The sequence below is a fragment of the Leopardus geoffroyi genome, chromosome D1 (assembly GCF_018350155.1).
Source record: "Leopardus geoffroyi isolate Oge1 chromosome D1, O.geoffroyi_Oge1_pat1.0, whole genome shotgun sequence".
Lineage (NCBI taxonomy): Eukaryota > Metazoa > Chordata > Mammalia > Carnivora > Felidae > Leopardus > Leopardus geoffroyi.
The window spans coordinates 101,271,203-101,289,705 of NC_059329.1; the positions used below are offsets into that span (position 1 = coordinate 101,271,203).

General features: G+C 37.4%; 1 protein-coding gene across 1 annotated transcript; it reads right to left on the reverse strand.

Moving 5' to 3' along the window:
• Window positions 1-15,249: 15,249 nt before the first annotated feature.
• On the reverse strand, window positions 15,250-16,218 carry LOC123602661 (olfactory receptor 10AG1-like). The gene has a single exon (XM_045487123.1). The coding sequence runs from the start codon at window positions 16,198-16,200 to the stop codon at window positions 15,250-15,252; it is 951 nt and encodes a 316-aa protein (XP_045343079.1). The 5' UTR covers window positions 16,201-16,218.
• Window positions 16,219-18,503: the final 2,285 nt, after the last annotated feature.

Below are 18,503 nucleotides of genomic sequence, written 5' to 3' on the forward strand. Positions count from 1 at the left end.
ATCAGTGACTCAATAAAAAGGAACAACATCAGAATCATAGGGGTCCCAGAAGATGAAGAGAAAGAAAAAGGTGGAGAAGGGTTATGGGAGCAAATCATAGCAGAAAACTTTCCTAACCTGGAGAAAGAGACAGACATCAAAATCCAGGAAGCACAGAGGACTCCCATAAGATTCAACAAAAACTGACCATCAACAAGGCATATCATAGTCAAATTCACAAAATACTCAGGCAAGGAAAGAATCATGAAAGCAGCAAGGGAAAAAAAGTCCTTCTCAACAAGGGGAGACAGATTAGGTTTGCAGCAGACCTATCCACAGAAACTTGTCAAGCCAGAAAGGATTGGAAGGGTATATTCAATGTGCTGAATCAGAAAAACACGCAGCCAAGAATTCTTTATCCAGCAATGCTGTCATTCAAAATAGAAGGAGAGATTAAAAGTTTCCCACACAAACAAAAATTAAAGGAGTTCATGACCAGTAAACCAGATCTGCAAGAAATTTTAAGGGAGACTCTCTGAGGGAAGAAAAGATGAAAAAAATAAGTGAATACCAAAAGCAACAAAGACTAGAAAGGACCAGAGAACACCACCAGAAACTCTAGCTCTACAAACAACATAATGGCAATAAATTAATATCTTTCAGTACTCACTCTAAACATCAATGGACTAAATGCTCAAACCAAAATACATAGGATAACAGAATAGATAAGAAAACAAGATCCATCTCTGTGCTGTTTACAAGAGACCATTTTTGAGGGAGGGAGAGAGACAGACAGACAGACAGAAGAAAAGAGGAGGGGCAGAAAGAGACACAGAATCTGAAGCAGGTTCCATGCTCTGAGCTGTCAGCACAGAGCCGGATAGCCGGTTGTGGGGCTCAAACTTGTGAACCGCGAGATCATGACCTGAGCCCAAGTCCATCACTTAATCAATGGAGCTACTCAGGCGCCCTGGGATTTGTCATTTGATCTAACAATCGTAAACCACGTTTCTCTGAGAAGCTAGGCACACAAAAGCATTTGAGAATACAGGTATGGTCCCTGGAAGAGTGTTTCAGCTGGACTTAGAAAAACTTTCAGAACTTTTGTTAATTGCATGCGATTAGTGCAACATTGGAAATTTGTGTGGACTCAAACACATAGTGATCCTTTTTTCATGGCACTTGCCGATTCTAAAGTTGGTTGGGGTAGAAAATTTAAAGATATAAACCAGAAATCTCTGAAACACAGGAGTGAAATTTTTCATTCTCTTCTTGCAGAAGAGACAGAGTCTAAGTTCTTAAGTAAAAGTCCTGGATTGTCATGCCCTAAAAATGGGGGTGAACTGGAGGTACACTGCATCTTGTCAAAACTGTAAGGGAGAATCAACTCAGATCAGTTTCTGATTGCATTGAGATTTTCAGCTTTAACTTCATCGGAGGAATGATTGAAAACTCTTTGGTGGTGAAATCATCTGGGACATTTTTCTGTGTAGTCACTATAAGGCAAGTAATAAACAAACACAGAGAACAGGCAAGACATTATGAGCAACAAACACGGGGAAAACAGGCTAAAAGCAAATGCACATTGCACCACATATTGGAGTTGGCAAGTAAGAACTTTAAAATAATTGTAAAAGTAGCTTTAAAAATTGTGTTTAACTGGAAAATGGCAAAGGAGTGGAGAAATTCAGTGAGGAATTGGAATCCATAGAAAAATTAAATCGATTGAAAAAATATATTTATAATGATCAACTTATTGAACTAATTTAACTTAATGAGCAGTGCATTGAATATTAGATAACGGAAATGGATGAAAAGTGATGAGGGTCAGTGAGCGTATATTAGGATCTTTGCTTAGAAACTGAAACCAATGTGGCAGAGAAAGTAATCAGAAAAATATATGCTCTGTCACTCAAATACTTAGAATACCCACCTTGAACCAGCTCTTAAGAAATCAGACTTCCCCAGCAAGTCTCTTCACCCTGGGGCTGCTTGGGAGTGCATGAATTTAGTGCTTTCCTTTTGCCCCAGAATCTAGAGTTGTTACATCTTCCACACACGAGATGGCACCAGAGACAAATATGTAATCACCTCAGTAGTAAGGACTCCTAATGTTTCAAAGTTCCTACAGATCTTTGGTGTAATTGTTACTTCATTTGGCTGGTCAGTATTTGATTTCTCATCCTGTGGAAGTGTTTTTCAGACCTGGTTATTTTCTTTTAAGGAACATTTCTATTACTTGGGTAAGATATATATCTTCTCTCTCTGCACCTGATATTCCAACCCTCAGCTCCCCATAAAGCATCATCAAACAGTAAATCCTGATTCTATGGTTTCCCATCCTTTGTATCAATACCCCAATAGGTTGAACTGATTTTTGTGGCAGAGCAGCTAAAATATAATAGGTTATATTAATTTAATATTAATATTTAATATTAATGATTTAATAATTAATTAATTATATAATATATTAATATTATATATTAATTCAATATGTTAAACATAATATATTGAATTAATATATAATATATTAAATATATAAAAATATATTTAATATATTAAATATATATAATATATAATAATATACTAAATATATATTAAATATATATTAACTATATATAAAATATATTAAATATATATAATAATATATAATATATTAAATATAATATATTAAATCAATATAATATAACATAATATATATTTTATAATCTATAAAATATAACTCATAAATGAGTCCTGGAAAAACTGTCAAAACTTTGGGAAAAGCTAGTTTACATGAATGAGCAAGTATTTAATAAGAAACTAGACTCTTCTTTTGGGACTATGACAGCCTAAGATATTCAGACCATCCATTATACTGAAATAAAAGAATGAAGTTATTTTAAATTTACACAAAGCAGCAAAGAACAGTCAAGAAATTCTACTTTTTCTCAAACTGAGCACTAAAGAAGGAAAAATCCCCATCACAGTACTACATACAAATAAAAGAACTATTTAGAGTGGGAAAATGAATCTAATTAAAGTGGCAGCAAAGTCCAAACCAAGCTCAACTATAGATTTGATTGACTTAGCACCTCATCCTAGCAGTTATGCAGAGGAACATTCATAATTCTGAAGGCAAATACTATCTGTTTAAATCTCTATATCCAGTGTAAAATAAGTTTAAAAAAAATCCAGTGTAAAATAAATTAAAAAAAAATAATAATGGAACATGTATAGAGGCAGGAAAATGTGATCCCTAAAAAGAAAGAAAAAATCAATACCTTAGGAACATAGATAAGTGACATCGATATTCAGATTTATAATCTTGGTGAACATATGCTGAATGCAAAGTGAATCAAATCTAGGCATAGAAAAGTTAAGTAAAAGGAAATGAAACAAAACAACAACAAAACAACAATTATAAAATAGACAAAAGACATTTGAACACTAACGTTAGAAAGATGAAGTTTAAAAATTTAAGCCATTATTCTGAATTCAGGAAAATAATAACACTCAAAACTTTCCTACAAAAATGTTACCAACCCACAGGGCTTATCTGCTGAATTCTAAATATTTTAGCAAGAAATAATTTAAAATTATGCAAAATAGCTCAGAAAATAGAAAGCTGTAGCACACTTTCATACCTTCTGTATGAAACCAAAATAACCATAAAATGAGGAACCTGAGAAGAAATTAGGGGCGTCTGGGTGACTCAGTCAATTAAACGTCCACCCTTGATTTCAAGTCAGGTCATGATCTCACAGTCATGGGATCAAGCCCTGCGTTGGGCTGTCCACTGAGCCTAGAGCTGGCTTGAGATTCTTTCTCTCCCTCTGCGTCTCCCCCAGTTGAGCTTTCTCTCTCTCTCAAAACAAACAAACAAACAAATAAGACACCCCCCTCAAAAAAAAAAAAACCTTAGAAGAATTTGCAAAAATGAGAATAGGAGCACTTGGGTGACTCAGTTGGTTAAGCATCCGACTTCAGGTGCTTAGGTCATGATATGGTTTGTGGGTTCAAGCTCTGCATTGGGCTCTGTGCTGACAGCTCAGAGCCTGAAGCCTGCTTCAGATTATGTGTCTCTCTCTCTCTTTCTGCCCCTCCCCCACTTATGCTTGTCTCTCTCTCTTTCTGAAATACAAATAAACATTTAAAAAATGAGAATATTATAGTCTAATATGATATGACTTTTAGAAATAGATACAAAAAGCCCTTGACAAAATATTTGTAAATCAAATCCAATGCTACTTAACACAGATAATATAACATGACCAAGAAGAGTTTCTTTCAGAAATTCAGTGTTGATGAGCATTTAAAAATCAATTTATTTAGCTGTGTGAACAAATTAAAGGAGAAAAGCCAGAGGATTATTTCAATAAGTGAGGAAAAAATAACTCCAACAATGTGACACATTGAATGTACATTCAGAGTAAATTATCTTAATGAATCAGAAAAAGAAGCCTTCCTCAAGCTGATAAAGAATATCTATATTACTCATCTATTGCTGCATAACAAATTACCAGAAACGTAGAAGATTAAGTCAGTGCCTGTTTACCATCTCACAGTCTCTATGGGACAGGATTGTGAACAGGGTTTAGCTGGGTCCCCCAGAAAGCTGTGAACAAAAAGCCTTGGCTGGAGCTGGGGCATGACTGGGGAGGGATTTATGTTTATGATCATTCAAGTTCCTGGCAAAACTAATTTATTTACCATGGCAATAAAAGGGCCTATTTCCTTGTTGGCTATTTGCCAGAAGCAGTGGCAACTTCAGATAAGAAATCAATTTTCTTGCTATTACGCTGATTGGACAGTCGAACTATTGGCAGTGGTCCAAGAGTTTGTAAAAAGGTAAAGATGGGACTGATGATTGGCCAGAGTACTAAGATGACTGACTGCCTGAAGTTTGAGCAGCTGTGCCCATTCCGAGTTCTCATCTGTGATCAGGGATGTCTTGACAAGGGACAAGAAGCAACTGTTCTGGGGAGCTCCATGACGTGCAATGGTTGAGATGTTGTCTTTAAGTGTAAAAAGTCCCTTTCCTGTACATCCAGCTGACTCCGGTTGCCCCTAAGTTATCCAAAATAACTCACTCAGCACCATGGTTTCTGCCAAGGGACTGAGCACGGGAGGCCACATACTCCTGCAAGTGGGATATATACCTGTGGGTCCAAGTTTGGTTTTATCCTGTAGCAGGGAGGCCTCAGCAGCTTCCCTAATCTTGTGGGGGTACTGTTTCCATGACACAAAACAAAGTGGAGCAGCTAAATATAGAGGGACATGGGAATAGGGCCTGTGAAAACCCAGGTAACTATGCACCCACAATGGCCACTTTAATGGTACAGAGCATAGAGCTGAGGAGGGCAGTTTCTTGTATCAGAAGTCCTTGGGACACTTATGGCCACCATCGGTGATCCGGACTTTCTAGGACCAATGAAGAGGTTGCTAAAACCTCTAAATGAAGGACACTCTGGGAGGCACTAACAGGACAGCCAGATGTATCGTGATTGGGACGGATTTTAGAAACTTTTTTTAAAGAAGCCCTGTTAACAATGAGCAGGTAAACGCATAAATTGTCTTAAGTAAAATCAAACATATATTGCTTCCAGAATCCCCAAAGTTCTATAAGATGTTATCTGTGTTTTAATATTGTGAGTGCTAAGGTGATTAATAGCTATTTCTTTACAGTGGCATGGATAGAATAATCTCTGGTCTACCAAATAATCTTCAAGGCTTTAACTGAGTTGGTGGGGTCTTTTACTGTGTAAGGGATAATGGTCCACCCCCTTTTCATGAGCTCCTTAGTAAATGTTTGTGTGTCCTAAATTATTCTGTCAAATGAATCTCTTTGGAGGAGGACACTTTATACATAATATCATACCTATGTTTGCAGAGACAGTTGGATGTTGTTAAAATCTTGCCCGAAAAAATTGTATGTGATGGCAGGGCTATTGAGATACCCCACGGATGGCCAAGCAAAGGGAATTATATCCTTTTAGAGTTGAGGGCAAACTGTTTCTAAGAGACTGTCAAAATAGGCACTAAACAGAACATATTAGCCAAAACTACAGCTTCAAAATATTTAACAGTAGTTGTTGGATTGAGTAAGTAATTTCAATAATATTGCACATGGGGACCTTAAAGAGGGGGAGCACAGTATTAAGGCTGTGGTAATATCATGGCATCCATTATTTCCAAGTTTATTATTTTTTTTTTAATTTTTTTCAACGTTTATTTATTTTTTTTGGGGACAGAGAGAGACAGAGCATGAACGGGGGAGGGGCAGAGACAGAGGGAGACACAGAATCGGAAACAGGCTCCAGGCTCTGAGCCATCAGCCCAGAGCCTGACGCGGGGCTCGAACTCACGGACCACGAGATCGTGACCTGGCTGAAGTCAGACGCTTAACCAACTGCGCCACCCAGGCGCCCCTATTTCCAAGTTTAAAAATAGGTCAAATTAGGCTTTAAGATGGAGAAGTAGTGGGGATAATCACTCCTTCTCTAAATAAGTCTTGTATAATAAGTTTAAATCCTTAAGGATCTCATTTTATTTTGCATTGGGATATTTTAACTATTTTAAATGTGTGGGTACTATGAAGAAAATTGTGTACCCCTAAAAAGGCATACATTGAAGCTGTGATCAATGTGATGGTATTTGGAGTCGGAGAGTTTTGAAGGTATGTTAGACAGGGGTCTCCATCAGAACAGAACCAATAGAAAAGATAATGATGGAGAGAGACAGAGAGAGAGAGAGAGAGAGAGAGAGAGAGAGAAAGAGAGAGAGATGAGAGATGATAGAGACAGAGACATAAAAACATACCCAGAAAGGAAGAAAGAAAAGTAAAAGGTACCCTGATTTGTAGCATTTGATAATTTCCATGATGTAAACATCCCCACTGTTCTTAGATGAGGGAATAGTATTAGAATCTATCACCAGTGCACCTGCTCCAGAAGACATACTGAGGCAGCTCTTCAGAATGAAGGAGATGATATAAGAGGGAAACATGGAGCACAGGTGTATGTGTGTGCTCACACACACAACTGAGTACAGGTAAAACTGGGGAGATTGGTGTGGGGCGCCTGGGGAGCTCAGTCAGTTAAGCATCCGACTTCGGCTCAGGTCATGATCTCACAGTCTGTGAGTTCGAGCCCCAGGTTGGGCTCTGTGCTGACAGCTCAGAGCCTGGAGCCTGCTTCACATTCTGTGTCTCCCTCTCTCTCTCTGTCCCTCCCCTGTTTGCACTCTCTCTGTCTCTCAAAAATAAGTAAACGTTAAAGAAAAATTCTTTAAAAACTGGGGAAATTGGAATAAGACCAATATTGTATTCATGTCAGTATTCTGGTTTTGATATTATATTATAATTTTGTAAAATATGCCAAGAGGAGAAATTGGGAAAATTATAAAAATGAGCTCCCTGTGTTATTTCTCATAAATTCATGTGATTCTACAATTTTCTCAATTTAAAATATTGGTAGGGGGATGGAGACATCTGCCTTTTCTTATTCCTGCAATCCTGTTCCCTGACGACACCAGAAAGCTGCCATATAAATCCTACCATAATAAAAAATATCCTACTAAGATAAAAATTTATCTGTTATAACAAAAGAATTAAATAAATCTTACATTTGAAAAGAAAAAAATGCCCAATAATCTAGGCTTCCATGATAAGAAACTAGATAAACAAGAGAAAAATAAATCCAAAGTAAACAGACCAAAGAAAATAACTAAGATTAGAGCAGCAATCAATGACATTGAAAACAGAAAAAGAGCAGAGAAAATTAGTGAAATAAAAAGCTTGTTTTTTTTCTAAATATCATTAAAATGGATCATAGATGTAAATATAAAAGTATAACTGTGACTGTTTTAGAATAAACATAGGAGATACCCTGTGACCTTGGGTTAGGCAAAAAATACATAAACACAACTCCAAAAGCATGAATCATGAAGGAAGAAAAAAAGAAATTGTATTTCATTAAATTGAAATTAAAGTTCACTATACATTTACCTTATGTATTTACCCGGAAGTCCCACCGTTGGGTGTTTATCATAGAGAAGTGAAAATTTGTGTTTACACACACACACATACACACACACACACACACACACACTATATATATAGACAAAACATTCAGGGTAGTTTTGTTTAAAACAACTAAAAAGTGGAAACAACACGAATGCTGTCCATCTAGGAAATGGATAACAAACTTCAGTACCTCATACATTGGAACACTACTCAGCAATTAAAATGAACAGACTCTATTAATGCATGCAACAGCATTGTAGATGCCAAATGCTTTATGCCAAGTGAAAGAAGCCAGACTTAAAAGATTTTACTGTCTGATTCTATTTATACGACATTCTGAAAAACAGAAAGCTATAGGGACAGAGGAAGGTTGCCTGGTGATACCATTGGTGGGAATTGTCAACTGCAGAAAGGCAACAGGTGAGAATTTTGGAGAGTGCTGGGACTGAGCCTTAATCATGTTTGTGATTATAGACCTCCATGAATGTGTCAAATCTCAGAGAACTCAGACTGAAAAGAAAGAATTTTACTTTGTATATAAATTTAAAATTTACTGTGTGTAAACTAAAAATAAATCTTATAATGCTACCAGTTGACAAAGGCATCACTAAGAGGCTGTATATTCCATTTCCTTGATCCAGTCTAAAGATTATATTTTAACCCCATTTTACAAACAATCTCTCTTGGAAACTCCATTTAAGAAACTCTTTCCAATGTCAGCCTGCATATTTAAAAATAATCTCAGCTACTGGAAGGAGGTCTTTCTTGCTCCCCAGAACTGACTTTTGTTTGTCACGGACATTCTCAAGTAGTCAACAGAGCCTGTAGAAATGGGCACAGACCATGGTGAATGATAGAACAGAGCACATATGGCTTTTATGTCACAAATATTACTAAAACATTTGCACAAACTGTTAAATTTGTCTTATATTTCAAATACAAGAAATTGAAGACCATCAAGTCAAGACGATAAATCATACTTCCTTATGAGACCATTTGTCAGTATTTAGCAGACTTTATCTTGATGATGAAATATTAGTTATAGGAACTTATCATGGTTGCATGAATGCTCAAAGGAAACATAGATTAAAAAGTAACCACAAGTCAGTACTGATACAGGTACTATTTAAAAAAAATTTTTTAATCTTTATTTTTGAGAGAGAAAGAGAGGCAGAGAGAAAGAGAAGGAGTGTGAGTGGGGGAGGGGCAGAGAGAGAGGGAGACATAGAATCTGAAGCAGGCTCCAGGCCTCGAGCTGTCAGCATAGAGCCTGAGGCGGGGCTCGAACTCATGAACTGCAAGATCATGACCTGAGCTGAAGTCGGACACTTAACCGACTGAGCCACCCAGGTGCCCCTGATAGAGGTACTATTAATCATAAGACCTTGAAATAGTTTTCCTTACTTTGGGATACTCTTTCAAATAATGGTGAAGACGTCATATTCTTTGGAAGCCAAGGAATAAAGAATATCTGTAAAATCCACAGATTTAGCAATGTTTTTCTAATGCCAAAATCATCCAGGAGTGGAGCAAAGTTGATATTAGACACAATGAAATATATTTCTTTTAATGTGACAGATTTGTGAAGGAATTGCTTCCAAATCATCCAATGTCTGGCATATGATTTAATTGGAAGAGCCATACCTAGAGAAATACACACATCTTTTCTTTGAAATCTCAATGGGTCACTCTTAGACTTTTTTTTTGCTACTCTCCTATTGATACTTGTCGTATATTAAATTTTTGCCAAGTACTAATAAAATGTGTTTGTATTCCCAACCTTCTATATCTACAGAAGTCCGTACAACACAAGATGTCTTAAATACATGCGAAGTGAAGAAAAGCATCCTTTAAACACCCGAAGTGTTCAATCTTATCACACTCATTAAAAGTACCAAGAATTTGCATTTCTGAGAAACATTGCCTACCACAAAAAGGACTTCTGCACAAGCCGAGAATAAATGAGAGAGGTACTATTCACCGCCAAACATTGCGAAACATTAATATTATAGGTGTATTCTCCTTTAGGGTTGTATTTAGGCGTATACAATAAAACATATTTATTTGCTTCACACATCAAAATTTCTGGGGAATGGGGGAAATAGTCCAGGGCTTTTAACATGATATCAGAAAGCCCTGTTTCTCTCATCTTCCTGATTTTCCATTCTTAGATATGATGTCTGCAACCTTTCAGGAAGGAAAGAAAATGGAAGCAGAAGATAGAGCCACTCGCTGAGATCTACATTTATCACCTCAGTCAACATGGAGTCATCCGCTCATACTTAGCTGGAAGGGGGCTGGGAGGTTGAGCGTTTAAAGTCCTCAAACTCTGTAGTTACATTGGTTATAGGATAGAAGATTTACACCAGTATGTTCTGAGGCAGGCTACAACATCTCCCAGGTTATATGTGAATCTCCGTATTCGTTTTCTATTGCTATTGTAATAAATTATCACAAATGGGTTGACTTGTAATAACGCACAAGTGGGGGAGGGGCTGAGAGAGATCAAGAAAGAGGATCCCAAGTGGTCTCTGCATGGCCAGCAGAGAGCCTGATGTGGGTCTTGGAGATCATGACCTGAGATGAAGTCAGATGCTTAACTGACTGAACCACCCGGGTGTCCCTAATAACACACACTTATTATCTTAGAGCTCCGTGGATCGTAGGTGCTACATGGGTCTCAATGAGTAAAAATCAAGGTATGGGCAGGGTTGCACTTCTTTCTGGAGCTCTGTGAGTACTCCATTTCCTTGCTCTCTTAGACTATTAACAGAATTCAGTTCTCTGAGGTTTCAGGACTGAAGAACTTGTTTCCTTCCTGGCCATTGGCCAGCCAAGTAGTATGCTTAGCCTCTAGAAGTCACTAGAGAAAATAGGCCACGTAGTACTTTGTGACTGAAAGCAGTATGTCAAAATCTTTTATATATCCTGTAAAGGCACATATTTTTCATATGTCATACCATCCTTTGGTAAAATAAGCTTTTGTAAAATATAACTACTACATTCCTATAGGTAACTATTCTTATTTTTCAAAGTTCTTTATTTTGAGAGAGAGAGAGAGAGAGAGAACGTGTGTGTGTGTGTGTGTGTGTGTGTGTGTGTGTGCGTGCACACACATGAGTGGAGGAGGGGAAGGGGCAGAGAGAGTGGGAGAAAGAATACCAAGCAGGCTTTGCATTGTCAGCGCAGAGCCCGATGTGGGGCTCAATCCCATGAACCATGCATGAGACCATGATCTGAGCCGAAACCAAGAGTCAGTTGCTTAACTGACTGAGCCACCTAGGTGTCTCTCTGCTTATTTTTTAATAGTGTTTTCTTCAGAGGAACATTATGTCAAAGTTGTCACTTTGTTGAGAAAACAATGTGTAAATAGCAATGTGAGAAAACACATTGTTGAGAAAACAATGTGTAAATAGCCCTTGGGAAGAGGCAATCTTCTACAAATAGTAACACTCATCCAATACAAGTTTAGACAGGAATGTGCATGTTTCCTTTCTCATTAAATATACATATTCTTGATGATGTATATACTGACACCTATTTTGACATAACAATGTAAATCTTTAGCAAATGGTGCACCAAGTTATATACTGCATTCCCCATATGTTGAGTGGCCAGAAGTCAGAAAATGGCACTATCTAGAAGACTGGTATAATATAAAAATCTGAAAAAAAAAGGAAGGTGCATGAGAATAATTTCTTGGTCTTTATATCAAAAAAATGTGTGGAGCCCTCACTAACAATCATGGTTTAGTCAGAGAATTATGTGTAAGGTCAGATTATCGATTTTATAAGCTAAATATAGTTTGTGGCTCATAAATTTCAATCAGCCTCAATTATATTAGCCATAAGGGATATCATATATAATTAAACGAATCCACGTAGTAATTTCCAGAGTCTGTCTCATTGTGAATTAACAGATTGGGAAGCCAAGGGATACAAAAAGAGAAAAAAACAAAGGTTTCAAGGAATTTTGTAAAAGTATTAAGGAAGTTGTAATCATACAATTCTTAATTGACACTGAGTTCATAATGAGATAAATGTTATATTTCATTTGAGTGTTAATGTATATTTAGCTCTGTTCCATAATCTTTATTTAGATGAGCAAGGAATTAAGTAACACATTTTTAAAAACTGAACATAAATAAAGTAATAGGAAAATAATTCTAATTTGTACATAAATAGGTTTTATTCCCTAGGTAATTCATGTTGTGGAATATCCCATTCCCTCAAAAATAGCCGTAGATTGATTATCTCTATGTATTTGAATATAAAATACAACACAGCTAGTGATTTCCCTGAGAAAAACAGCCAACACTACCATTTTTGGTGCTTTAAACTCTTCCAAATGCTTCTCCATGCCAGGTATATATTGATCCTTATAATAATCCTGGGAGTTCATAGAAAATAGTGTGTTTTTGCCATTTTATTAATTGTGAATTGTTAAAGACATCAGGCCCAAAATAGAGTCGCTTATGTTAAGCCCCACATCACCAAATGAAAACTTAGCTCCAGTTTTGGCTTTCCCAAAAATGTAATCTAAAACCACTCAATCAAGGTAATCAAGCTTGGTAATCTGCCTGATATATCCCTTCATGCCTTATAAGGAAAGTAATTTTGCCGTAACCAATTCAATTTTTGCCTAGCACAACTTCCTTGTTCCTGCTTCTTCCTGCCTGTAAAGTCCCCTTGCCTTGTGTAGCTCTTTGGAGCTCCTTCCTACCTGTTGAATTGAATACTACCCAATTCATGAATTACTGACAAAAGCCAATAATAACTTTAAGATGTACTCAGTTGAATTGCTGTTCTTTAATGTAATGAAAAAGTAGCTAAATGAATTGCTCAAGATATGGGTAAAGCAAAGATTAAAATTTAGTTGTCTGAACTCTTGGGATAACACTATTTCCTTCATATTGTGATTTGAGCTTTGCTAAATGTCAGAAACAGAAAACACCACCACTCGTATCTTTATCATCACTATCATCACCATAATTATCACCATCATGGGCTTTATCATAACCATATAAAAATTGGTATATAAAACATTAATGGGAAGGGATATAAACACATATACTTCATGGATAAAATACCTAAATAAATAAAGGTAGTACATTATGTTAGATTGCAGAAGATGTAAAAGGTTAATGACATAAAATACAGCCATCTAAAAAAGAGGCAAGGGGCACCTGGGTGGCTGTGTCGGTTGACTGTCCTACTTGGCTCAGGTCATGATCTCATGGTTCATAAGTTTGAGCCCTGCATCGGACTCACTGCTATCAGTACAGAGCCTGCTTCGGATCCTCTGCCCCCCCTCTACCCCTCCCCTGCTCATGCTCTCTCTCTCAAAAATAAATAAACACATTAAAAAATAAAGAACGGGAGCTAATATTGTTTTATAAGTATATGTACAATTACAGCTAAAACTATTGAACATAATAATTGTCAAAGAACTACTAACAGAAGTCTCAGAGACAGATGCACTCAACAATCTCTTCATGCCAGTGACTGGCTTGAGATCTGGGATTGGGAGACAGGCTTTCGTGGTTCTATTGACAGGTGATCCCTTTCCTTGATAAAACCAGTTCAAAGGTTTAAAAATTTCCAACATTTTAGAAAGGGTGGAAGGCATAAAAGAATAGGCACACTAAGGTAAATGCTACTGTAAGGACTTTGCATAAATCTGAAATAACCTGTAACACATTCCTTCACTTTCAAACTCCTGGATATTTTATTTTCTTTAAAAATTTTTAACGTTTATTTATTTTTGAAAGAGAGAGAGGGAGAGAGAGAGAGAGCAGGGGAGAGGCAGAGAAAGAGGGAGACACAGAATCTGAAGCAGGGTCCAGGCTCTGAGCGGTCAGCAGAGCCCGATGCGGGGCTCGAACTCACGGACTGCGAGATCATGACCTGAGCTGAAGCTGGTTGCTCAACCGAACTTATGAACTGTGAGCTCACGACCTGAGACGAAGTCGGACGCTTAACTGACTGAACCAACGGACTAAGCCACCCAGGCACCCCACAGATACCTTACTTTTAAAATATGAATTGGCATAGGAGTAGCTGTTCAGAGTTCTATTAAAGAATAAATGAAAAAAATTAAAAGCAAATTACTTTGAAAATTATTGAGTTAAACATAGAAATATGTTCAGGGGTGCCTGGGTGGCTCAGTTGGTTAAGCACCTGAATTTGGCTCAGGTCATGATCTCACGGTTCGTGGGTTCAAGCCCCAAGTTGGGCTCTGAGCTGACAGGGTGGGGCCTGGAAGCTGCTTCAGATTCTGTGTCTCCCTTTCTCTCTGCCCCTCCCCCACTTGCACTCTGTCTCTCTTAAAAAGTAAATATACATTAAGAAATATGTGCAATAACTTCTGGCTGGAAGTTACTAGGAAGAAAGTGAACTGAATGTAAGATTTTCTTTTGGTATTATGATTGGAGTGACTCCACATTGCTGCATAGTAGGTTAAATAAATATGCTTTCAATGTTCGCTGATGCTCTGAAATCTCTTATTTTGCCAAAAATCTGAGGTATATCACAACCATATTAATTCACCTATTCACTTAGTAGATTCACTCATTCCACATTTATTGTTTACGTGCCATTTCCAGTCTCTGACTATAGAATCAAATACATTTTTTCATTATTGTTGTTTAAATTTATTATTTTTTTTTGTGAGAGAGAGAGAGAGAGAGAGAGAGATGGTGAGCATGCACGTGGAAGAGGGGCAGAGAAAGAGAGAAACTCTTAAGCAGGCTCTGTTCTCAGCACGGAGCCAGACTCAGGGCTCGAGCTCATGACCATGAGATTACGACCTGAACCCAAATCAAGAGTTGGGCACTTATAACCAACTAAGCCACCCAGGCACCTCTAGAATCAAAGAATGTTAACAAATACAAGTGTGAAGGTTGAAGAAATGATTTAGGTAAATAATCTCATACATTGTTTAGCGTAATCAAGTGAAAAATCTTGAAAGATGGAGTTCTATTTTATATGAATTTCATTTATGTTCTAATTTCATATGAAATCTGTGGTGCACATTACTATTTTATTCCTGGGTTGGGATTACTCGTTAGGCTTGGAGCACTGAAGACAGATTAATTTGCCCGGTATGTGTCCAAGCACAATAAATTGTAGGCTGGGTACAACTTATTGCATCTAGAAGTCTATCATAAGCTGGAAGTGGTTAATTCCTTAAAGGGAGCGTAGAGATTTGAAATGTTTCCCTGATACCCGTGTGGCGAGCGGCTAAAACGTGGACAGCTAAACTCATCACACCATTTTTTTAAGTAATAGTTTTCTCAGGGCTGCAGTCACATCCTTGTTCCTAAGACTGTATATCAGGGGATTAAACATTGGTGTCACTGTGGTATAGAAAAGAGAGAGCAGTCTGTCAGTTCCTGCGGAATGATTGGACTTGGGCCTTAAGTAGGTAATGGTAGCAGATCCAAAGAATAAAAACACGACCAGCAGGTGGGAAGAACAGGTGGAAAAAGCTTTGGCCCGTCCCCTGGCGGTTGGCAACTTGAGAATGGTGGAGATGATTTTGCTGTAAGAGACAAGTATCAACACAAAAGGAAGTGTGACAAACAACATAGCTACTACATAGACCGATATCTCATGTACAAAGAGGTCCCCACAGGCTAGCTGGAGGATGGGGGGGATGTCGCAGAAGAAGTGGTTGATTTGGTTAGAATTCCAGAAATGCAGAGAGAAAATCTGACATGTTTGTCCTATCTGGACTGGGACTCCACCGATCCAGGAGCCAACAGCCAGTTGGATACACATCTTCTGGTTCATGACTAGAGGGTAGTGCAGAGGGTTACAAATGGCCACGTAGCGGTCATAGGCCATTACTGCCAGGAGGAAACACTCAGTGGCTCCCAACGCAAGGAAGAAGAACATCTGGGAGGCACAGCCCAGCATAGAAATGCTTCTATCCTGAGTCCAAAGGTTCACCAGAATCCTAGGGAGAGTGACGGACACGTAACAGATTTCCAACGAGGAAAGATGCGCCAGGAAAAAATACATGGGTTTCTGTAGTGCCTTGTCAAGCCTGGTTATTGTTATTACGAGGCTATTTCCAATTAAGATAGTAACATAAATGGTGGAGAACACTCCAAATAGTAACCGTTGGAGGTTTGGAAGGTCAGAAAATCCCAAGAGCACAAACTGCTTTATGGTGGAAGTATTATCATCTGCTTTCACCTCTTCACATTTCATCTGTGGGAATGATTTAATCAGAAGTACAGGTCACTCCGATTCCTTTGGCTCTTGTTTTCTTCTGATACATAAAGAGGATGGATGGCATGCTTCCCAAGTTTCCCAGTTACCTATTAAAACAAATCTATAACTTCCAGCGCTCTAAAGTGTGGTGAGGTATATTTTTCATTATTATTAAATGTATTTGTAAGAAGAAAAATCCCCCTAGTCTTTTTTTTCTGCTATGAATTATCATTTTTTTTTGTTTCTGAAGATATGTCATTGTAATTTTGCTCTCAATCTGAACATTCGAAATTGCAAAATCTGAATTTATCTTCAATCCTGACAATGATTTCATGCTTTCACTCTATTGTGTTTTCCTCTCAAATCTGTTTTCTGTGAATATCAGTTTCAAAATTAATTTCACTTCACAAGTCAATATCTTGTAAGTCACCTGAATAGGTTTTATGAACGAATGTAGTTCATTTTTCAAAGTAGTGGGTTTTTGTGGGTTTAACTTTGACATTCTGCATATTTCAGGTGTTTTACTATAAGACAAAATTGATGAGCTGACCGCTAAATATTATGGGGTGTTATTTAATCTTTAAAAATGTGTGTTTCGGTGTAAGATCCACGAAATAAGCAGTCATATTTTTTTTTCATATTTTGCAGTGGAGAGAAAATGAGGTCTAAAATCGTCTATGTGTTCAGAAATACTCAGAGGCATTTTTGTTCAAAAAAGCAATCCCAATTACAATGTATACCCCTCACACATTTCCCATATAAAAGAAATATCGATCAAAACTCATCTCTGAGATCTCTCTAAATTACCCATATCCTCAATAATTGCAATTATTCTGCTGATTCCAATACAAAGGAGTCAAATTGGTTGTTTCTTTGGAATAGCCTCTCCGGTGTAAGCATGGGTTCTTACCCAAAATGCAGACTTCCCCTGCCTCTCTCCCTCCTGGTATATATAGATTAAGCATGTTTTCTGTGGTGTGTGTGTGTGTGTGTGTGTGAATTATACTCTTTTCATTCAGTCTTGTAGAAATAGCAAATTGTTTCATTGTTTTCAATGTGTCCTAGATAACTTCCATATAATGAGTTAACTAATTTGAAAGCCAATAGAGACTAACTCGTTGCAAAGAAAATACACACCTATAACCATAATCTAAGGGTATTGAATATGGACAATAGTCAAAATGTCAGTACAAAAATGTAGGCAGAAATGGGGCAGGAACAATAGTCCATGCAAAACCTGACAATACTGAGGATTTTCTGTGGCTGAGAAAAGGAAAATTAAATGATAATTTCTTTTACAATCTACAATATTCCAAACTACATGTTTAAAGTGATAAAGGCGTGTAGACCTTGCCCTGCTATTATACAATTCTCTCAATGTAAATTTGGTTCCAAGGAATATAAAAATGCTATAGGTGAGTCTGTAAGATGGTCAGAAATTAGTAGCTGTTAGGTGGCATACAAGATGACACAGCCAGGGTTTGTTTGTGTGTGTGTGTGTGTGTGTGTGTGTGTGTGTGTGTGTTTGTCTTCACTATGCCATCCTACACACCTTTAACCACAAATCATATTTTATTCACCTGTTTCAGTCAACATAAAGTCCAATCCAGTATTTGAACAGTTATTTAAATTGTTTGTTGAATGAATAAGCAGGGGAGGGGCAGAGAAAGAGAGAGAGAAAGACACAGAATCGGAAGCAGGCTCCAGGCTCTGAGCTGTCAGCACAGAGCCTGACATGGGGCTTGAACCCACGAATCGTGAGATCATGACCTGAGCCAAGGTTGGACACTGAACCAACTGAGCCACCCAGGTGCCCCCTAGCCAACTTTGTTTTTAATTCAGACGTTTTCTGTTTCTTTCTCTGGTCTTCCCACTGAAATAATGACTTTTTTTTTTTAATAGAGAGCTCGTGATATCAATTACAACTATCATTGCAATGTATGTAATGCTTATATGCAGAACAAGTTTATAAAATCAAATGGGAGGTAAGAAACAATCAGAATTTGGTGAATGCAATTCAGAAGGCTTTTTCCTTTAGAAGTCTCTAAAGATTAAAGTGAAAACATGCCGATATCTCTGTAGCATCTTCAGATTCATTTATCATGGAACCTAACTCTTAACAAGCAAAGAATACCTTTGGTATTAGTAGGATGTAAACCCATTTCCATAAGGTCCAGTTACTATCTCGTTCCTTAGTTATGTATAATTAAATTTTCAGGGGATATGATTTCCAGGTTTAATGCATTCAAACTACTTAAATACATGCTTAACACACAGTAGTTTTACATGTTGGCATCCAA